We start from the raw sequence: 24346 nt of genomic DNA on the forward strand, positions 1-24346 counted from the left end.
TGGTATACACAGCCATATTTATTAGTTCACTTCCAATTACATAAAGAGAAAGCTGAAGCCATACACAAGTGCTGCTTTAAAATAAAGACAGACTACTGTTTTCTCCAACAGTTTTATTTCAAAAAGTACACAAGTCTGTCATGGAACTACAGCATTTTAAAATTTTGGATTTTGTTTTTTTACAAATTCACTCACAATACCTGTATTTTAAAATACCATTCCCCCAAAAGTGTGAATAAAAAAACCTTATACTGAAATTCATATTCATAGTCAAAGTCCGTGCTTTGTGCATGAGAAGTGTAATGTAACATTTTGGATCCCAGGAAGTTGTTATTGCTCCGATTTCAGCTGAGCTATGCCTCAATGCTAGGGAACTATTAAACAAAGGGCCCCATAAAGCACCTATCAAGTGTATAAAACAAGGTTTATGTGACACAAATAGCATAGTATCTTTAGACTGGAACAAAGACCTAGAGTGATCCAGAATATATACACTGCTCAGAACAAAACTAAAAGCTTGTCATGGAAATCAGTAATATACAATATTCAGCATTACAGAAAAACTTGCAATTCAGAAGTCTTACTTGCACTATTAAACAGGAAGCATACATCTAATACGAATGAGACTATCAAGAGCTGAGAAAGACGTATGCATCGTACATTTCTTTCAAAATTCATGTTTTACCCCTCCAACAAGGCATTTCTGTGCACCACACAGTTTTGGAAGAAGTATTCGTTTTTAGGGAAGGAAGTTTCACACAAGTATCTTTAAATATCCACTGCAGAAAGTCGATGAAAACTCTTGTAATGTATGGACAAGTGTTACGTAACCTCTACAGTATTACAAGTCTAACACTTTATTCACATCATGCTAAAATTGAGGGGTTTCTTTCTATATATAGTAGTCCTCAACAGGCAAGTTTACAGTCATGACATTAACTAGAGGTTTCTTGAGCTCACTTAGAGTATTTACACAATGGTACCACCCTCCCTCCCCTTCCCCCTCCTTTTTTTTAATAAAATGAAACATTAAAAATGCCACCTCCTAACTGGTATATCAGCTGCCATTACTTCCTAAAAGTGTTCTGTCAGCAGAGCTCTCTGTCACATCAGACACATCACATGTTTAACCAGTTCATCTCCCACACAGCTGGAAATTATTATTAAAATACAGTAGCTGCTTTTGCGAATCATAATCCAGTGTATGTGAACAATCTAGTGACAAAAGAAATAAGTATAATTTATAATAGCAGTATTATGCTTTCATAGTAGTGCTGCATCCACCCAAAAAGGCAGGATGATAGCAACTTGAGGCAGAGTTTTACCCCAAGTCAGAGGTTCTATATTTCAGATAAGGACTGTGTCAGATTCCATTTCTTTCATTTTTCCATGCAATTACATAAATAGACAGACACTGTCAAGGCTGCTAAGCCTAACAGCCAGGCTCTGAGGGCACATCAGGCTGTCCTTCTGTCCATTTATTATTTTGCACAAGCTGACAGAGCATCAAGCATGTGTGTGCTTTACTGAGACAGGTTTCTGTGTTTGAGTGTCCCAGGGCCTACCTGACTGTAAGTTACAGGGTCTCAGGCCAAACCAAAAACAAACCAAAATCAACCAACAAACAAAAAATTAATTTAAAAAAACCCCAAACCACCAAAAAACACATAGGTCCACAGATGGCTTAGAACCAAATTTAGTAGGTTTGCTGCCTCATTCCTTAGGTTTATAGCTCTCTCTCTCTGTCTGTGATTCAATTTAGTCTTGCACTCAACTTGTATTTATAGTAACTATACCCTTTTCATTAAGGAAGGCTTTAGTTTCAAGGTAAACAATCAGTGTATGATTAATGTCTTGGAATTCTCTTCTATCACAATAATTGGATGCAAAAAGATGTCTCCTCATCTATTGTTCTTCAGAAGCTATGTTTGGCACATTTCCTAAACCTATCATTTACCACATAAATAAAAGTCAATCATCCCTCTCATTGGTACAACAACTGAAGAGTTTTCAGGAACACAAACACTCAAATCATAATTAGCAATTGAAGAAGTGACATTTTGAAATACAGAACAATACAGAGAGAGACACGGAAGTTCACATCCAAAAATAGGCATGAAGAGGTATAAATAGTACATAAGAATCAAGAAATCAGATCACAGTGTCATGTTTTAAGAACTGTACCATCATCTAAGCACCTGTTCATACAGTATGTTTAGGCACCAGAAATTTCATAAAAACTGAAGTTACAATCAGGCAAAGTTTATTGACAAGGCACACATGAAAGATAAAAAATCTGATCTCTAACAGTATCAGTTTACAATCTAAAAAAGTCCCAAATGTGTAAAACTAACTCTATATTACTTAGTAGCTATTCAAGTTTCTAAATTCAGTATGAAGGGTATGTTAAAATCATGAAATTGTTTGGGTTGTAAGGAGCTTAAAGACGACCTTTTACCAACCGCTGCCATGGGCAGGGGGATTTCTTTACATTAATAGTGCCAGCCAAAAATTGTGCACCTATTTACAGATAGGACAAACACTTAGTAAGCCAAAGAATTCATCACAGGTCTATAAGCAGCTACAGAAAAGCAGATATTAAACCTAGAAGTTTGGGGGAATGTTGTTTTCTCTCACTGTTGCTACACACAAATAATCCTAACATCTTTCAACAGGCTATTCAGATATTTCCTTCATTAACATCAGCGCACATACTATAACGTTTTTACAATTTTCCAAAATACCTTGCCGTTCAACATCTCTAGCTAGAACAAGCTGAAGGAACCTGCTCCCCAGCACAGGATAAAGAAAGTAGAAAACAGGAAGGAAGAAAAAAAATCACAGATTCAAACTGCACTGAGTTTTAAATGGAGCTTTTGCAAGTATGTAACATCAGTCACCAGAAGCTACCAGAAGTCCTTAAATACATGTGAAAGTAAGAAAAGGAATTGCTGTATTTCTCCTGTATTGCTTTTAGTTTGCAAAATCGGGAAGAAGCATTTTAAATATTGCAACATGAGATTTACATTAACAGTTCTGGATAACTATTTCCTCTCAGCTACATGAAGCTCTTGCTCTCCACAGTCTGAACCTGTGTTCAGAATATTTAGGGCTGTTGAAGAGGCAGGAGAAATGAGCTTTGAACTCCTTGCAAATTCATACAGTCAGACTTTAGCATCTTGAACAAGGGCTGACTATTGCTTAGTTGCATATGGGAAAAGCTGTTTCCACAGTGGTTAGAGTAAGAGGACAGACATCAAATACCAGTTACTTAACAGCTTTCATTAAATCCCCATGGAGCTTCTAGGAAATTGCTTTGGAAAAAACCTAAGAGTACTGCCTTTAGTATCTAAACAGGCATTGGAAAATGCAAGGTACAATTAACTTAAAGACCTGCATAAAGATACATTAATTCATTCTTACTGTGACAGTAACAGTTGATCTGTAGATTTTAGAGCTTAGATAGCACTACCAACAACCTGATAGCACCTCTTGCATCAGATAACATAAGTATTAAGTTATCTGACATCACCAGAACTAGTTATTGTAGAAAAATTTGTGTTTCAAAGAGCTTGCAAGGTCTCCTGTCACACTTCCACTCGCTGCCATTTTAAATTCAGAACAGATTAATTAAATTAATTAAACCAATCAAATAACTGGCTGCCCCTGAAATAAGAGCTCAAGAACTTCAAACAAACGTTACCAGATTGAAGAACCACATAAATATTCAATTGGAACAGAATTCAAAGTCATCCTTGGTATTTTAGCCTGCTGCAACTACACCAGACAGTGGCCAAGTTAAAATATTTCTGTTATTCCACAACAGAGAATAAAGTTTCAGGAAATCTGAGAAACTTCATGGTCTACATATGAAATGCTTTTGTTACTTCTCACTTGTGTCTCGCTGTTACACATTCAGAACTGCACATCAGCTGACAGTGTCAGTGCCTCCTCAGCAACCTACCAGAGGTCCAAATACCTTCAGTGTCCGATATTTACTTAGGAATTTCAATGCTTTTAGCAAATAGTTCAACTGTCATATCCTAATAAGTTTAAAATTAAATATGAGAATTGGTGGCTTTTCAAACTAACTTGCTCATTTTCTTCAAGGAAAATTTCATGCCAGTGTTTAAATGAGGGATGGGACACAGTAGTTTTCTCTAATACTTACAATGAACACTTTAAAAAACAGCTTTTAAATTAATAATATTTTATACTATTGACCCATCTTTGCTTTGTGCTGGAATCATCACAGGAACAGCTCCCATTCTACTTAAATTAGGCGCAGCTACCTTTGAAGGTGCAAAGGTTGGGTTTTGAGGAGGAGCACGTTCAAAGTCTTCGCTTGGGACTTGGCTATATGGAGTTTTGGTATATCCTTCCATGTTGGAGGGAGACATTGAGCCCAGGGAAGAACGATTGCTGCCGATGTAGCTGCGAGCTGTTGAACTGCGACTTTTTGGAGGTGGAACATCTTCTCTGAAATAGACAAAAACCAAAAAGAAAACAGTTGCAGAACAAGAGTTCAGTCACCATTACTGTAAAGCAAATATTCAGTTTGTTTCTTTCTATTCTGATGCAGTAGCCAAAAAAACCCTTACACCTTCCTTTAAAGTAACAAAAAACCCCAAACCCTCAATATTCATTGCCTTTAAAATATTTACCGAAATTAGACAAACCACAAAAAGTTCTCTGACAAGCCATTAGTATGTTATAATAAGATTTCCAGATTAGGACAGAAATCTCAACTGTTAAGTAACTTATTTGCGAAAACACATTTAAAAGTTAATCTTCCAATAATACTGCTCAGAAACTAGAGACATGTTGTTACCTGATATCATGATGAACTTCTTTCTCGTATTTCTTCTCTCTGTGCTTTTTACAGCAACAGAAGATGAGAAAACACAGTACAGAAAGCCCCAGCAGTGTTCCTATAATAGCTCCAGCAATTATACCAGCTGTATTTACGGCTAGAACAGACAAATAACAATACTGTTTGTTAAATGTCAAAGTTATATGACCAACTTTCTTTTATCATTAAGCACAGTATGTTTCACATGATGCACATCAATAATACATCACTGAATCAGAGGGAGAGTGCTCAATCACGTGCATTTAAAACAGTAAGACTTGAAGTGGCGCCCACAAGTTACATAACAGCGTTGGGATTTTTAACCTTTTAGGAGTTTAGAGAAAAAAAATGCTCAGTTTTAATACACAGAACATTATGTGACTATTACACAGCAAACACTTACGGGGGGTGACATTCAGCTCAACAGAACATTCATCCATGCCAACTCTGTTTGAGGCCACACAGTTGTATGTACCAGAATACTCTCGAGAGGCATTTTTCAGAAGAAGTTCCCCTGTATTTTTATCTACAAACAACAGAAGGCAGAGGTTTACCATTTTCTTAAGTATAATTCTGTATTCAACATCACAGAATTATTAATCCAGCACATACATAAAATCTTTACTCAATAATGCTATATTAAAAACATCCAGATTAAAACAAAGTTCTATCATGCTGTAAAACACTATTGTTTGTAAAAGTCTTACTCTGTTAGAAATGTAATCCACAGCATCTAGAGCATGATTTGCTCTACCTGCTGAACAAGTTAGGTAGTGTCTTTATCCTTGAGAACTCTCTCAGTGTCCCCAAACTTACATTCACAAGCCCAAAACTACTAATGTTTTAGTGAGTTACAAGTCACTCTTGCACAATTTCCCACTCATTCTTGTCCAGCATTGATATTGCCAATTTATCTTTTTGTTACCATGACCCAAATTTGGGAGGTGGACAAAGAAGGGCATAAGAGCAGTAGCCTAAAGTCTTGAGTGGTACACAGAAGGACATTAATGATCAACCATTCACTGTCAAAACAACGAATAAGAGACATCAAATAGCACTACCAGAAGCCATGTTCAAAATGAAGAGTATTATTAGGTTCTTCCTTTGTAGCCGATTTTTAGAGATTTGTGTTTTAAGATATTACATACTCTAATAGAGAACAGAAGTACACAAAAAACTTGGTATTTTTTGCTTGTTTTAAATCAAACTGAAGCTACAATTCATTCCCTACTTTTTCCACAAGCAAAAATATCAGCAAACAGGAGAACTCACAACACTTGAGCACAGGTGACCATGATACTGCAGCCTAATGGTAAGAATCTCAACTTGAAGCTTGAAACACCTCTCAGCATGAATTAAAAACCAAAATCAACTCCAGCTTGTTTCAAAGTTAGTTCTGTTAGAGAGTGGAAGTCACAATTAATCTTGACCACACTACAGTAATGTTAACCCTGAGATGCTCACAAGTCTAGACAAGCCAAAAATACTATTGCAATGTTTTTAAGTATTTCAGAGTGATAAATGAAGTTTGACAGTACTCAGCATGGAAGTGGCAGGAAGTTCCTGTGTGCCAGATACTCTCCTCCAGTCGTAAGACAAAAGTGGGGATCCTTCTTGTGACACACATTTCAAGGTAACATCTTTTCCAATCTCCTGTGATCCTTCAATGGAACATTTAGTCCTTGCTGGCTTTACTAATAAACAAAACATCATGTAAATTAGTAACAGTCACAGCCAAATGTGTTGTGTTCTATTAGTCAGTCAATTTTGTGACTGATATAGTTTGTGCCTCAAACCATTCCTATGCATGGAAAGATTTTCCATGACATACAAGCTAGGCACAGAACTTCTAAAAATGCTCATTATTCTAAATATTATTCCCTTTGTTTCCCAGAACAGAATTATGCCCATTCTTCCCAATGCCTCGATAACAACCACAATCACCGCAGATTCAGCACAACACTGCCCAACCTAAGTTTTCATTTCAGATACTGAAAATAGGACAGAATAAGCACATTATTAAAATCACAGAAAATTTAAGAAAATTAATTATCTTACCAAGTACAGTCAACTGTATTTTTCTGCTTTGAACTCCAGGAGCCTTCTTCACTTTGCACTGGTATGTGCCAGTGTCTGCAGCCTTTAAATTCAGGATATCCAATGAACCATCACCAGATTTGGGATCAAGATTAGTAAACTGCATTCGCCCATTCATTGCAGCATAATAATGATTGTAAATCCTGTCTACAGCATACATAATTATCTATAAAAAAAAAATATGATTCAGAAATACACTTAGCATGCAAATATTTAAAATAATTTTATCTCTCTGGATTCTCAAATTTCTTTCTGTAGTTTTAATTCCAGAAATATGACATAGTCTCCATCTTCAAAAATCACCACATGCAGCATTACAGTGAATACTACAACCAAACACCTGAGCAATACCAATATCATTTCTGACTTCTTACTGAAAGAAATCTGTTTAGGATTGCTCTAATTTAATTCTGCAAAACCTGCGTACTAATATGAATCATCTTACTGATAAGGCTTCCAAAGACAGGAAAGCGCTAATAACTAAAAGAGTTAATATACTTAAAATTAAATCCTCATAAATCTGTTTTCAATACGGAAGATAATGCAGGTACAAAAGCCAAGTTTGCTTTTTGGAACTGAAGTATATTTAATTTGGGAGTTCTTCATTAGAAGACAAGTTTATAGTGAAAAAAGTCTTGACATTTCATCCTTAATCTGCTATTTCAAAACTTCCACTAGATTTCATATGACTGGTGCTTCAAAGCAATTTAAGATCACAAGCATCCCAGCCTGAAAAGGTGGAAGTTTAAAAAGCCAGTAACAAAACTGATACACTGACCTACTCAAACAATTAACACTGTCTAAAAAGAAGTCTCTACTTACTATTTGTTCCCTCTTTTGATTATCTGCAGGTATCAATACCCACTCAATATCTAGTGGGCCTTCATCTTCTTCCGAGAGTTCAAAAGTACATGGCAATGTAACTTTCTCTCCTTGTGCTTTTTCAAACATTGACTGGTCAGTTGAAGTTATAGTTAGGCTTCTTGTTAGACCTATAAAAATATATTTTTATGTTTTAAAAACAAGTCACACACAGTTTTCCACTGCAAGTGTCCAATAACATAATTTTCCTGTAAAGAATTCATGCCATTAGTCAGACTTGTCACCGCTGAAGAGAGCCTGTGCAGACCCTGTTATCCAACACAGTGCAAAGTCACATGCTGCTCATTTGCAATTACATCCAACAGGCAGCTACATCTTTCAAGCCATATCATTTTGGTTTTTGCACAATTCAAATCCCACACAAATCTAAACCAAACATTTCCAGCAGCAGGTCTTCAAGTCACTAGATAATCACCGTACCAATGCTCTCTCACTGTTAAATGAAAGCATGGAACAGCAATAAAGTCTGCCAGGAGAGACAGAATTCTTGAGAAGTCCTGGGTTGGAAATAAGTTACTCTGCCTTGAGTTATAAGGGCTCCTCTATCTACAAGGAGATAGAGGACAAATGAATATTTTCCAAAAATCTCAATGAGTTTTTTGCATTTGTTTGTCTTTTATGCTTGTCTTACTCCTCTAGAAAGGCCATGCAATCTTTATCTGCATGCCTCTAGGCAAACATGCTTCCAAACAACAAATTTTCCTCAATTCAGCCCTGAAAAAAATCCATATACTGACACAAAAAGAGCTACTCAAAAGGCCTGGAGCAAGATTCCCCCCTATTTCACAACAAACACAGGCTTCCCTTATATCAAGTGTACAGGCTTGCACATCACAGCCAGGATGTGGAAAGCACACCCTTTGATCGTGATGGAAACAGGTTTGGCACTGGTACATCTGCTGCTTTGTCCACCTTGCTGGAAGCCAGACTCAGATTTTCAGTCATTTTATGTGTGCAGGTTGCTAGACACATAGATGTGACCACAGCCACAAGGAGAGTGGACAATGTGAGAAGGCGAGATGGCTCTGGTGCATCTGTAAAGTAACAGCCTCAGATGAAATGAAGTTTAAAATCAATAAACACAGTGCATTTATGCTCTAACTTGCACTTCTCCATAGAGTAGGGAAGCTCCAGTGCATTTTTGCAGTAGATCATAGAATATGGTGAGTTGGAAGGGATCCAACAGAAATCCTTCTGCTTGACTCCAATTTTGCTCTCTAGCAAGTCTTTGCATTCTCTTCCTCATGCCAAAACAATGGGATCTTTAACAGCTATTTTAAAAAAATCCTTTAGGAAGAGAAATCACTTGACGTATTAAATTCCAGACAACAGCCTGCAAGAAAAGGCCTTCACAATTGTTAATTACTGAAAATGCAGGTAGGATTATTTTGTTTCCTACCATTCATGGTATTAATTTTCACAACATTACCTTCAGTCCGTGGGGAATAGGAAAAAAAAAAAAAAGAAAGAAACACCAACAAAAAGAAACCTGGATCAATTTGAGGTAAGAAAGAGATTTACATACAATGTCTCTTACTGACAACATGCACCTTTTCAAAGACAATTCTAATAGGTTTGTACCACATCTTTTTGACCACAGTAAACAGATCTGAACAACTACTTCTCTGTCATTAGGCTGAATTAATACTTTTTCCTAAATAATACTGATCTGTGTGAATACCATTGACTTGTCACAAATCCTACCCCCTCCTAAAGGATCCTTTCAGATTTCCAAGGGTAAAACTAGCCATTCTAAACCTCTGTATAAACAAAGCTAACACTACTACTACTACACATCACCTCTGTTTACAGGTAGATTTAGAGTATATTCATGTTTCCATAACACACAGTAGCATTTACATTATTAATGTAAATTCCTGAACTGTTTTTTCAGGGACTTCCATACTCCTCTGTTTCCCTTTCCCCCACAGCCTCATTAGGGAGCTGTAACACAATATTCTCGAGTTCATCTCCAAATGGCATTTCTGCATCTTCAATGTTACTATATTAAAGAAAAGGGATGTGAACTCAAGTACAGTTTAAGTGACTGATAATGAAATACATTATGATGTTATTTCCTTAAAAGCCTCAAATCTATAACCTGGGAAATTAAAAGCTTTCATTCTCAAGTAAATCACTGAAGCAGAGCTCCTGCTCTGTGGCAGCATCTCTAGTCACAATCTCTTTGCCATCTGAAGTTCCACAACTGAGGACCACAGCAGATGCATTTGCTTCCCCCTCCCCACGAGAGAACCTGCTGAGAATTTCACAAACTGGACAATGATTCAGGTAAGAGCAACATTCTGTCTTTTCACAGCAGATAGGGGTAATAGAATTCATACTCTGGGGACACTGTGACACATCCCTACAACTAAAAAGTATAAAACCTCTGACTCTTAGAGTTGATACCTGTGGAAACACAACATCGCCAAAACAAACTGGACAGATGAATATTCATATGCTGATTTTTTTGACTACTTTTCAAAATAAATGGGACTTGTACAATCAATGTTTTATTTCTCTCCCTCTTCAGCTGTTACTTGTTCATCTCTTTGACAATTTCAAACAAATATAAAAGCAGAACTAACAGTGCAGAACAACCAGAAGTGCCTGAAGTAGTCATTTGCAGTGACATAGCTAAGAAGCATTAGATTCTTCAACTATCTCTTGCCTTTTCATTGCCAGACAACTCCATGTGAGCATAATTTCAAAGTGGATGTTACACAAATTGTTTCATGGCAGAACACTGAGAAAGGGACACCAGCAACAGGAAGAAAAAATTATGTTAAAAGCTGGAAGTACTATATTTCAGAGGCACAGTCCTAGGAAACCAGACTCCAGTAGTTCTGCCTATCACTGCCTGGCAGCTTGGTCAAAGTGCTTTAAAAGCCAGAAACAGCAGATGTTTTAGTTTCTACTACAGCACTCATTTCTCTGATCCAAAACATACAAAATCAACATAGTAACCATGTGCCAAATAAAAGGAGAACCCAACAGTCTGAAGTGCCTTGCCCAAAATAGAAGATTGTCACAAAAATCTTTTTAAAGTTTCAATTTTGGATACTTTTGAAGTCCAAGTAGTATTTTCATTCACATTGACTGCATGCAAACATGTCAATGAAAGCTAAAGCACACAGTCCTCAGGATAACACTCAACAATGATTCCTGCACGTGAAGCTTCCAGAACACACTAGCTAGCTAAGCACTAGCTAGCTAAGAGAGGTACTCAAACATTAGTCTGAGCCTTCTAATTATCAGAGCTTTTCCATAAATCTCGATTCCTTTCTTATTGCACATCTCCCAACACATCTTTTTATTACACCAGTGTTCCACAGTCTTTTTCTTACACTCCGGCTGCAAACACAAAGCCTTTTTTTCCACTTTCTCTTTTTTTTCTAGGTCAACATCGGCATGCAGAAGCACCAAGCACCTCAATTAAGGTACATGTCAGAGCTAGCTGGGCTTGGACTGAGCATTAGCAACACAAGGGAGGGGCAGGTAATACTAGCTGGAGATTCCCTTCTGCAGAGAAGGCACACATCTGCTGCCAGACATGCTGATGAAGGAGGCTTGGCCAAATTCAACATGTCAGAGATTATCAAGGGTCCTCCGATCCTTATTATCATCACCAATATTGCTTTTTTTCCTCTCTTTTTTTTTTTCTTTTCTTGCTAATTATTACCTGCTATTAACAAAGGAGACCTGGAGCAAATCAAGCATTACTAGAAAACTCCAGGGGCAAAGGAGGACATGGGACCCCAGGTGACATTTGCTGTCCTTGCTCTTTTCCTGTGAGAAGGAAAAGGCTTGCAGAGACACATCCATTTTTATGGCCACAAGTACCCCTGACAAACCAGGGCTGCCAAGATAGAGATGGGATCCACTCCAGGAAGTGGGTTACGAGCTGCTGACAAGCACTCTAAATGAGAGATCTACCAGGGAATGGTAGCTGAACTCTGCAGTCAGGGGAGGGAATAGAGATTTAGGGAAGTACCTGGGCCAGGCTGGTGGGAGGAACAGAGACCCTGGTGAGGATAAAGCATGTGAAAAGGGAGATCACCTACAGCACCTGCACACAGAACTGCCACCACAGTGAGACATGTGGGATAGCCAGCACGACTGGCACTTTGTCATGGCTGCACACAAGCTACTTTAGAAAGCCAGGAAGGGAAGAACAGCAGGTGACCTGCCCTCTACCTGAAGGAGCAGCCAGAACACAAAAAGCCGTTCTACAGGACAGACAACAGGCTGGCTAAGAGTTGTGGGACAGGATTAAAGGAAAGGACCGACCGTAAGGACAATGTCACAGTCAAAGTTTGTTACAAATCACCTGATCGGGGTAAGAAAGCTGATGAAGACTATTTCATCAGTTCCAGAAAGCCTCAAAAAGTAACAGACACTGGTTATTGTGGGACATTTTCACCTCTGCGACATCTACTAGAAGGGATACACAGCAGGACACAAAATCTAAGAGGTTTCTGAAAGATTTCAGGGGGAAACAGCACTAAATGACTCAATCCATTTGATACTTTCTTGAAATTGCTTTCAAGAAAAAAAAAAACAAATAACTTGCTGGGGATGAGATCAACAGCAGCATTGACTGTAGTAACCATGAAATAGTGAAGGTTAAAATCCTGAGTGGAGGAAAGCAAATCCAGCACAGAACCTGCACTTCATATGAGCAGACTAACTTACCCAGTAGCTGGAATTCTGGGGGATCCAGTTCTGAGAAGCAAGAGAGCTCAAGAAAACTGGAGGCTATTTAAGGACAAATGCTAACCACACAAGGAGCACATCCAAACATCCAGCAAAATAAACAGATCAATCAGTGGCTTGGCCTAAGGAGGAAGAAGCAAGAACAGCCTATCAAGGGAAGAATACACAAATATTGCCCAGGCATGCAGCACCCCTGCCAGGGAAGTCAAAACACAACCAAAGCTGAAAGCAGCATGGGCCTTCAGTGCCACATGAAAATCTTCCACTATTACATGAGCAGTAAAGAATCAGAAAGAAAAACAGGACAGGTGATAGCTGATACAGAGAAGACCAAAGTACTTAGTGTTGATGTTGTTTGGAGCAAAAGGTTGGATGTGACTGAGGTCACATCCAACACAATTCTGCAACTGCACTAAAGATCTACAGGAAGCCAATACACACAGTGACAAGATGACATTTTCTCCAATTTTTCCCCAAGTTTTACCCCTTTAGTTTCCACTCAAATCAGGGAGATTCTATTTATTTCATCCCTGTAGTATGCTCCTCAAAACATGAGTGGATCCACTGTGGCATCTAACTGCTAGTACATGACAGGCAGACATTTTATCAAGCTGAAGGAAGATTTGTATTTGTTTTGGTTAGCGTGGTTTCACAGAAACCATGTTTCACAGAAATTTCAGACCCTTTTCAGACACCTTTTCTGGTTTTAACACACCAGATGAGTGACTCAAGTCACTTAGCCCACTTATTCAAATATGCTTAGCGTTAAAATATCTAATTTCTTACTGCAGCAAATAAATCACTGCAAAGCATAGACTCAGAAGCATGCAACAGACTCTCAAAAAAAATCCCCTGCAAGTTAACACTGAAGTGCACTTGATCCAAATGTTTATATATTTTTCTCAACGGATTTTGCAAGGAGAATATGTGCCATATTTGGCTGTGGCAAACAAAAGAATGTGACTGGCTGAGAAGAGACAAGCACCCTTCCTTGATGAAGAATAATAAGTATTACCCCTTACAAAAGTCTGGATTAGAAGAAGTAAGAGATCAATACACAATCTGGATTCTGAACATTTGGATTTAAGTTTCTTAATGTGGAATAAAATACTCTTTTTCTGGGAAACTGACCCTAAAGAGCATTGCAAACTATATCTGTATGAATGAACAAGTTTTTCACATAATTCCTGAAGAGGTGCAAACCAGTAGATGATCTTTAGAAAAACTCTTCTCTTCTGAAAATCTGAACCTACCTTTTAATATCACTCAAGTAGAACACAGCTTAGCAAACTATGCTATCATTAAGAATAATCTAGGAAAAATGAAATATTTTATGGAATATGATGGAAGCCATTTTCTAGTATAAAAGAATCTTCAAAAGAGAAAGCAGACAAAAAATTAAAATGGAGAAAAGCTTTGTTTATTCCAACACAGACATAATCAGAGCTGTGATATATACTAATAAATAACAGAAAGCAAAATACTAGATTAATTACTTATGCATTTAGTATTTTCTTATTTAATTGGGATACATCAAAACTCTGCATTGCTGGCTTACACAAACGTAAGTGTGCATCTAAATTTGGCATGAATGGTTCTGGCAGCAGATAGGGCTATGCCACGGAAGGGTTATGTAACCCGACAGACACAGTCCTTCACTAGATGGGTAACAGGACTGTTTCCACACAAGGTAAGAGCTGAGTTCAGAAATGCTGCTGTACTTAGTGTGATCCACCTGCAACTGCATCTTCAGAGTACTTTACCATCAGGTTCTCCAAAATCAGTCTTGTTTGCCAATACCTGACTGCAAACAAGAAGAGGTTCTAAATATATAAATGCTTTTTTCCACAGAACAAGGCCTTAAGTAGCAACTAATGATCACAACCAAAAATGCATGTTAGTGCTTTGAGAACTACAAGCTATAAAATTCACTTAAGAGATACTTCAGCTTAGACTTTTCTTTCAAATGCAGATTAGAGATGTACCTGTGATCAAATATTTCCCCTGGGCAGATTTCAGTCTCAAAAACTACCTCCCCACCATCACCACTTTACTTCTGAATATGCCTCTTCACGGTTCATCTCCTATTTTTTTCAGGTAACTGTAATGATATTACAAAGCAAAGTTCCCCACCTCTCCCCTTGCCCACCTTCACTCGGGCAGAAGTTCTACAAAACCATATTTCAAACCTGCACTTCTGAACTAAGGCCCCGTGGAAATGAGTGAGTCAAATTTACACCCTTAGTAAGCAGGGAGGATGCAGGGAGGAACGTACACACTGAGGAGTGCCTGGCTGAGGAGACTTCCTGGTGTTTACTGGCACAATTTAACATGGCTGAAATCCCCACAAGCAGCCACCATCTCACAGTCATCTCCTGCTTTCCCACAATACCCACCATGAGCATCCTCAGCAGCCAAAGGGAGCATCTGCAAGGTAAAGACCTGCTGATCCAGTAACTAGATTAAAAGCTGCCTTCAAAAAAGAGTAAAGGCAAGCAAACATTCCACATTACTTATTTTAGTGGTTTTTGTAGCACCCAGGAGCTGAGTCATCAGCACAGCTGAGATGGTCACAGAGCTGCAGAGTTATGCAGTTTTGCTACGGTTTATCAAAATTAAAAAAACAAACCACATTCTAAATTTAGCAGTGAGACACTTCCCCTCCCCAACAGGTAAAAAAAAACCCAAAAAAAAAGGCCCAGCTACAGATTTGGGTTCTCAGTTTCTATTTCTTACCTCCAAGAGCAAAAGGACCCAGTACAGTTCCAGCCTTCAGAAGCTTGGGCCCAAAACACTATTAAGCTTTGCTGAATCTAACTCTTCACGTCATAAACTCTACAACTCAAAGAACAGTCCCTAAACAGTCTCCTTTAACCTACTAAACATTAAGGAACACTGCCAATAAAATAAGAAGTTTAATAGAAGCATAAAAAAAATTAGTTATCTTCCCCTTAGAAAGCAAAATCAATAGATTTACAGATTTTTGATGTGAGAATGAAACCCAAAATGTTTCATAACAGATTCCAAAATACATATTGGCTGAATACACATCCTATTAATTTAGCCAGGTACCTACATACCAAAGAACACTTAAGTATCACAGTAACCTCAACGGAGGTAAAAACAAGCAAGAGATGAAGGACGGGAACAAGCAAGCAATTGGTAAGGAACTAACAAAAGCTACATAATAATGCAGCAGTAAACAAAACAAGGGAAGAAAAAGTCACACAGCATTACTGCATCTGAATCCACGTATCCAAGGAAGTTTGGTTTTAGTACTTCTAATTTTAGAACTCCGCAAAGTATTCAGATTTTTAGGATAATCCCATGCTGATAAAGGCAAATCACAAAGCTTTTCCTAACAAAGGAAGTACTGTCCTGCTATCAAGTGTTAAAGTTACTGTTTAACATGCTTCACAGACCACATTTTTTCCATGCTTCACACCCTAAGTGTTATCATACAATGCAATGATACAAATTTCAGAGATAAGCACAGTTCATTGTAAGTGGTAAAAACACCCCAACAAAACATCTTAGCAAAAGCAACAAGCCTATTTAAGGGGTATTTCCAACCACATCTTTTTCTACTTAAACCTCAAAAAAGCCCTATGCAAAAAGGTTAGACAGAAGATAAAAAGTTGCCTCTCTAGGCTAGCCTAAGTCCACTAGGCAGAACACTGGTTGATCCTCAAAGGCAGAGTAAAATTAACATAAAAGATGTTCACAGCTGCAATTAAGACCTCCCAGGTCAGTGCCCTCTAAACTGGAGTCACAAGATCTTAGTGAAACTCTCCTACTGTGCAGAGAAGATACAGTTTATGGAGTCAGAGAAAGTAAGGACATTCCAGGAATTAAAGCACTCACCCAGAAGAGATTTGGCTCCACACACTGTCTTCTCCTTCCTAGTTCATTTAGTCCCAGACTAAATATAGAAACAGTTCAGGAAACTAAATCCACACAGCAATTTTTGTAGAAAAGAGCTAGAGTTTTATACATCTCATGTTAGACGAGGCAAGATTTTAAAACTCTCTCTTGCATATTTCATCTCAGCTATTACCTCACCAATAGCTCAGAGAGGCGTAGTGACCAAATTCCCAGAATTCTGTTCTGGTTAAGTTTTCAGAACACTTTTTCCACAGATGGTGCAGATAAGAGACTTATGTGCATGAAATAAGATCTTGCCATAAACTACAAAAAGAAGGCTAATGAAACAACAAGGCACTTATAAAAAAATTATATATTAAAAAAAAACCACCAACCAAAAAAACCCACCAAAATGAAACACACCTAAAAAAAAACCCCTCTACATATAAGAATAAGCCTGGGAAAGTTCTACCACCTGGGTAGTCAACTCTGCTGCTGGGTTTCAAAAGATTGGGCTTGTGTTTCCAAACTTCACTTCCTCTGAGCAGGGTGGCAGAGAAGCACCACTTTTCTGAGGCACATTTATTTGAATCCACAAATCCTCTATCAAATCACATGAGTTTAAAAAAAAAAAAAAAACCAAACTAGACAGGAAACTGACTATGCACACTTCTTCAAATACACAAAAAAATTTCTTTCAGTCTAGATGTCTTCAGACAGCATTAAATTAATAAATAGCTCCAATTCATGTAGCGTTGCATACACGTGCCCCAGTTTAAAATGTACTGCACAACTAAGCTATAAGTTACACATCCTCCCAATCTAATAAAAAATTCTTAACTTTAAGGCTCATATAAACAGAACTACCAATAACCCCACCTCTGCAAATACATAGCATGAGCTTCATTTCACTCCCAACCACAGTTCACTGAGATCAGCTGAAATAGTTGTGCAACTATGAAAACCTAAAATTCACAGGCTAAAACTTAAATTATCTTTTACATTTTTTATTTCCCCACAACTTTGTTTTTTCCTTAACACTCCCTTTGCCTTCAGATTCTCTCCAACATCCCTTTACTTTTGCAACTGTCCTTGTGCTCCTTACTTGTTCAGCACATTCTTGAAGCTTTTGGGTTGCTAAACCCAAAGCCACCAGCCTGTATCCTAGCAACTGCTGGCTGATGACCTTCCTGAGAGGGACGTGCTTATCAAGTGGAGAGAGGGGGCATTCAGATCTCCTTACTGAAGGGAAGGATAAGCTTTCGGAGGGCAACTGAAAGGGGGAGGGGATAGTGTAACACAAACTGGGATTAAGATTAGTTTTAAGCAGACGAGTAGTGTTTAGCCCAGGATCTACAGAAGATCACGACGAGTTCCAACCTTTCTGTGGTATCATCTGGATGGGCTTTGGCAGCAGCTGCATGAGGCTGCTCTGACACAAGGGAGGGGAGAAGAAATCCAATGCCACAGCTGGAAGGGGCAACAACCTCGGCAGACACAAAACGCAACCACATCACATCTGTGATGGGGGCAGGTGTAATGTGAAACTGTACCTTCAGACTGCACGTCAGAGCCTTTGAGAAACAGAAACAGCACTCAGAAGTGTAAAACGAAATGAAGGCAAACCATTACAAAGACCTTCTTCAGCAAGCACAAAATAAAGATCCGAGCTCAAATCCTGACACGACTTACCCAAAATCCTGCCCCTCCTCTACCAAGTCTATACCAACTGCACAGGTTGTTTTGCCTTTAGCTCTGCAAGTCACTTTCCCATTAGGGATGGATATTGGAGGCTTACACAGTCACTAAGCAATCAAGCCACATGATTCGATCTTTTTCCTGCCAATTTGATGGCATTTAAAAGGGAGCTGAATGAAGCAGCTCAGTGGCAGTGTGAATGCGTTGGGCACATCTGTCAGTCAATGCATCAGGGAGTTCACAACAATCCAACACTTAACTGAGCAGCCATATTATTTTCACTTGAGTAAAGGGGCTTTGGCTCTTCCGAGCTACTGAACAAGCAATGCTTTTTTCCCACTACATGCAATTTTTGTGTTAAGATTGACAACTACTTGATTCAGTAGCACAGAGTTGATTTTGGGCTTTTTCTTGTTGCTGGTTTTTGGGTTTTGTTTAAATATAAAGGTGACGCATCACAATGACAGAGAAAAATGTCTTGTCTGCCCGTTCTTTTTTCCATCCCTGCCCCTGTTTCTGTCAGAAACAGACAGAAAGGAATAAGCTCAAAGAATTAGAATATCCACCCTAATTAGCCACAAAGTTAACATTTAAACATTTAGTAAGACTTTTATATATATATATATATATATACACATACAGGTTATTTTTACATGCCTTAAAACAGCTGAGATTAATATTCCTTGTAGTTTATACTGCTAATGCACCTAAAGTGAAGAAGTGAAGACGCTGGATAAGTGAATACAGGAAATTCCAATTCCTTATGCAAACTAATTCTGCACAAGTTCAAACAGTTGAGAATGTATCAAATCCTCATCCTTCCCTCCAACACACCACATAGTTTTTGTCGATTAATCACTTTTCAGCATACAGAGCATATAGGCTTTAGCTGTAGGGCATGAAAAACATCTATTAAAAAAATGTAGCAGCAAGTGGAACTGCAAAACTTGCAACCATCAAGTACCTCAGATGCTTCCTGACAGCAGCTAAAGGACGTCACAGCACCAGTGAACAGCTCCAGTGTAAATACAATAAAGCTTGAAGTCTTGCCTCTTTATCAGGTTTTGAACACACGATCCAGTAGGTAGGTGACATTTAAATAGATTAATAAATAAACAATGGTAATAATATAGTCCACCCATGTGCATTTGAGGTTCCAGCTGACACTCTTTTATTATAATTCAGACTTATCTCATTGAGTCAGATCAGGAAAAGGAACAGGTAGAAAACTAACCTCACAAAAATGTACTCTCTTTATAACTTTTAAACTCCCTGAACTGGCTCACTATGGAGTCAGATGAAAGCCAGGTACAACTTCAAATGGGATGCAAAAATAATCTTTGAGGTGACATCTAGACATTTGACTGATTGCCTGATTTAGCCATGCAGTCTTACTCCTCAACTAAGCTCCCTCCAGGCCAAGGTTTTACAGATACTTCCCGCAATGGGAAAATACTGATCAAACAGAACAGATTTTCCTCCTAATACTTCCTCCCATCCTTCATATCACTCATTCCTTGTTCAGGACAAGTTGGTGGCAAAACACTTTCTTGTTTCAAATCATGTGACCTAACCAGTTAAAAAATTTAAATTTTCCACAACTGAGACCCATTTACAACTGCAGTAAAGGAAAGGACCAGCAAGGATGCAGGGGCTGCTTATATTACAGCTGCTACTGAAACAGGATTATACAGAACTATGATTTCCCTGCCACTTACTCCCATGGCAACTGGCTGAAGGGGCTTTTCTTTGAGCCATCCCCTGAAAGGTGCAAAGGAGTCAAAAGGAATTCCCTAAAATTGAAGGGAGAAAAAAAAGAAACTGAAAAAAAGAAAGTGTAACTAAATGGATGTAATAAAGGATGGGGACCACCCACATTCTTCCAGGCTGGCGAAGCACACAGTTGTTGAAGTTTCCCCAAATTTATAATGTGTCACACAGTATCTAAAAGTTTCATTAAATCAATGAGAGGCTGCAACAAGAGTAAAAAGAATCCCTGTCATTACTACCTTACGAAAGGATGCAAGCAACAATTGATTAAATAAGTGTGGAAGTCTGTTGAAACAATACTGGCGCCAAAACCAAACTTCTTAGTCTGTACAAATCTCTGTAGGCACTGTGGCAAAGGAGTTTTAACATGCTCCAATACTGAGGTAGATTCAAAGATATTCAAAATTAATTTCGTGAAGTGTGAATGGAATCAGTAGCAAAGCATACATGTACTCACATCAAAATATGAGCACGTGTATTTCTGTAAAGCAGCAATTGAAGCTAAACCAGACATTCAGGAGGGGTAATTTCATTTGTCTATTAAAAGGGCTTGGCTGTGGAAGAGGCAAGAGCTGGAAGTGAAGACAGAGAAGCAGCTGAAGTTTGATGCAACACAGGGGGGCAGTCAGAAGAGACCAAAGTGATGAGTTACAATAATCCCTGCAGAAGAATTCCAAACACACAAAATACATTCTGAGAAACACAGATTAGCCAAGGCAAAATCACTGATTCAAATGTCATGGTCGATGTCAAAGCAGTTGACAAACAGCTGATTAAGTAATCTCTGGTGAAAGATTTTCATACATCTAAAAACTCTAAGATCCAGGAAATGAGTCCTGAACTTCGGGTAACTTTTCATGTCAATGGACACTTTAGAAAAACTTGAACCCTTCATCTTGTTACAATTACTACCCAATAGACAAAGTGTACCAGGTTTAGCAATTAAAAGACTGGGATAGAAGTCATCATTCAACTCCTGTGGTATTCAAAATTCTAATTAAAGCTTCTGCAAGATCCTATTGCATGCATAAAAACATGAACAGGTTTAAGTTCCTTATTACACTTATTTGACAAAGTGTATTAGCCACCAAATGCTGACTTACCCTGCCTGCATTAGGCTTTACTCCTCCTACATGCACAATATTGGAATTACTTTTGGAAGTTTAATAACAGGGCAATAACCAGACTTTTCCTGAAGTTTACCAGAACTTAAATTTTATTTAAAAACTTACAATTCTATTAATAAATCATCACCCGTTGCAGAATTTTAACAGAGAACAAAATGACCTACTATTACCATTGCAAACAAAAAACCAAAATGGACCTAAAACCCACTACAATAGCAGCAATAAGAGATACCATTACAAGACTAAAGAAATTCCTGTCCCATTATTTACCTTAAAACTCTACTCAAACTCTTATCTTTAACTGGGGTATTTGTATGCCCAGCATTACTGTTTTGTAAAATATGTCTTCCAAAGGTTAAATGGATCACTATGCATGCAATATGTTCTTTTATACCTATACAAAGATAGATGCTAGTCTGGCCATGTTAATATTTCAATTATTGCAAATTTGTGTTCTGATGTTACACATTTTCAGAAGTTTAAAAGCTGTAAATTATTATCTTATTTGTTAAATTGGTATCACAAGTTCAGCACCTGTATTTATTTTTAGCCATCTAAAACCCTACACAAATTTGAATTTGTGCCAAATGGAATGAGATTATTTCCCCAACACTGTATTTCCCCCACCAGGGAGATGGTGCCACACCACAGGATGTCATGATCACCATACACAGCTGTGTGAAGAAGTGAGGATGTTCAGAGTGACAGTGTTTATCTTACCAAGTCACCTTTATGTGTGACAGAGCCCAGCTTTCCTGAGGATGGCTGAGCATCTCCCTGCCCATGGGAAGTGGTGAATGAATTCCTTGTTTTGCTCTGCTTGCATGTGTGGATTTTGCTTTCCCCACTAAACTGTCTTCATCTCCACCCACAAGTTTTCTCACTTTACCCTTCCAATCCTCTCCCTCATCTCTCAATGCAAGGGGAAGAAGTGACCACGTGGGTGGTAATTAGTTTCTTGCTGGAGTTAAACCACAACCACCACAAACTCGAGTAACTTCAGCACCTAGGCAATCCTTCACTGACAGCAGCTTTCACTCAACTGCACAAAAAATAGCTTCCTCTAAGTTTGATCCATATGCAGAATAGCAACTTACTGACATCCATTCCTTCAGTGAGGGAAGTGATGTCTATCTGCAGCACAGACCCAGAAATATTAACTCAATCTGATGGGAAAAAACACAAGCCAGCTCAGAGGATATATCAACTGCTATGATACATAGATTATTCCATTATTTCCTTCAGACGACTGTGAAATATATGTGTTTTAGGGCACAGTCATCCAAATAATTGTACAAAAGAGGTATGCCTGTTTTAATTACTTTATTTAGAAAGTCATCCAATTTCACACTGAGGTCTGAAGACACCTGTATCCTTCAGTAGAACTAAAGCGTAAAATTCTTTTCTGGCATGACATTTCCTCATATATTAATTATTCCCAATCTTTTGGAATCATGGCCTTTGATAACCTAGCAGTGATCCAGTCCAAATGCAGTACATAAAATTCTACTCCCAAGAGTTTTTTTTGCAGTTTTCGTTAGATGAAGTGTTTCAATATAAATCTTGATAACTAATCTTGTCAAGTAAATACCAGTAACTCATAGTTCTTATACCAGTATCTATTTTGATTCTAACTCTGCTTTGGGAAACACATGTAAGGCAGAACTACCTATTCCCTTTCATCATGAGATCAGAGTTCACCATTCCGTTACAGACACAGAATTTTGATCCCATGACTAATTTCCCAAAACAGCAGTGACAACAACACGGGCATTAACATTTCAATAGGAAATAAAAACTGACCTCCTGACACCACTCATACACATTTTACTGTGAACCTGAACCTCCATATGTGTTTTGTCACCTTTTGTAGTTTCATGTAAGTTTCGGTCAACTTTAGGAGGTTTTTTTAGAGATATGCTTAGGAAACATTGATATGGGAGCCAAGTTCATTACAGGAATATAACAACATCTAGTATTTGAGATGAAAAACATCTGCCTACTTTTTGTAGCCCAGGCACGTTTGATTTGGCATGTGTGGATTTTGGGTACGGTTGGCTGCTTTTTTTGTTTGAGAATATCTACTCCTTTGTTTTCTTTCATCACAAAAACCAAACGCGTTTAGGTCCATCCAGTTCAACTCCTTTCCTCCCACCCTCCAATGCTCTCCCGTTCCCTCCGCAGGGCTCCATCGTGTCCATCGGCTCTGGCCAGCCGCGCTCCGAACGCTCTCCGGGAGCCACCCGGCCCTTCCACCCCCCTAAAGCACAGCCAGCCTGCATGCTGGAGGTGTTACACACGCAAGGCTGGGGTATGGATTTATTTATTTATTTTTTCCTTTTGCTCTTTCCACGTCGGTTTTCCCGCGTGTCGCCGGCTCGCGGCGGGAGCTGCTCCGGCCGGGAGACAGCGGGGAGCAGCGCGGCCCCGGCCGTGCTGGGGGCTGCCCGGGAGGGCGGCGGGGGAAGGGGAGGGGGAGACGACAGATAAAGCTCGGCAGCCGCGCTGAGGGCGAACAAAGCCCAGGTCTGCTCCGCGGCGCGGCCCCGCCGCCAGCGCCCGCCGGGGCACCGCGCCCCGCGCTGAGGGCGGGCAGGGCAGAGGGGCTGGCGGGGACGGGGAAATACCCGAGCCACAGAGATCCGCACACGGCCGAGGCACACGCACACAGGGTGGAGACACCCCCAGCCCACACACACACGGCGGGGACCCCACACACGCACGGCGGAGGTGCGGCTCACCGCAGCCCCCGGGGCGGACACCGCGCGGCCAGCAGCCCCTCACGCCCGCCGCGCTTTCTCCCAGCCCCACAGAACCACAGCCTCCTTCCCTCCTTCCCTCTCCCCCTCTCTCCCGTCCCTTCCCCTCCCGTCGGTCCCGTCCCGTCCCGTCCCTTCCACCTGCGCCCACCTGCGAAGCAGAGCAGCACGAGGGACACCCCGAGCAGCGGCGGCAGCGGCGGCGGCTCCATGGCGCGGCGGGCACCCAGCGGCGACGGCTCCGTCCCCCGGCGGCCGGCGGGCCCCTCCCGCGCCGCGCACCGCCCAGCAGGTGAATCAGCCCGGCCCGTCACTTCCGGCCGCTCCCCGCCCCGCCGCGGCTCCGCAGCGCCCGCCCCGCCCGCGGCACCTGCCGGCCCGGGGCAGCTCGCCACGCGTGCCCGCCGCGCCGCCGCGACCGCCGGGGCTCCCCGCGCACCGCCCGCCGCTGCCGCCGCTCCCCCGACCGCCCGCCCGGCCGGCAGTGTGGACGGGGCGGCGCGGCGGCCGCAGCGCCTGGAACGGCGCCGAGCGAGCGAGCGGGCGGAGGCTGCCCGCGGGAGCCGGGGGGACGCCCGGGG

At 40.0% G+C, this 24346-nt stretch overlaps 1 protein-coding gene across 1 annotated transcript; it reads right to left on the reverse strand.

Moving 5' to 3' along the window:
- On the reverse strand, positions 1 to 24075 carry CXADR (CXADR cell adhesion molecule). Its single transcript, XM_085074790.1, has 7 exons — positions 23917 to 24075; positions 7772 to 7941; positions 6911 to 7115; positions 6391 to 6546; positions 5256 to 5378; positions 4832 to 4970; positions 1 to 4479 (listed from the first exon to the last, which is right to left on the reverse strand). The coding sequence occupies exons 1-7, from the start codon at positions 23975 to 23977 to the stop codon at positions 4212 to 4214; spliced, it is 1122 nt and encodes a 373-aa protein (XP_084930916.1). The 5' UTR covers positions 23978 to 24075; the 3' UTR covers positions 1 to 4211.
- Positions 24076 to 24346: the final 271 nt, after the last annotated feature.

This window comes from Lichenostomus cassidix, chromosome 1 (genome assembly GCF_008360975.1).
Source record: "Lichenostomus cassidix isolate B80296 chromosome 1, HeHo_3.0, whole genome shotgun sequence".
Classification (NCBI taxonomy): Eukaryota; Metazoa; Chordata; class Aves; order Passeriformes; family Meliphagidae; genus Lichenostomus; species Lichenostomus cassidix.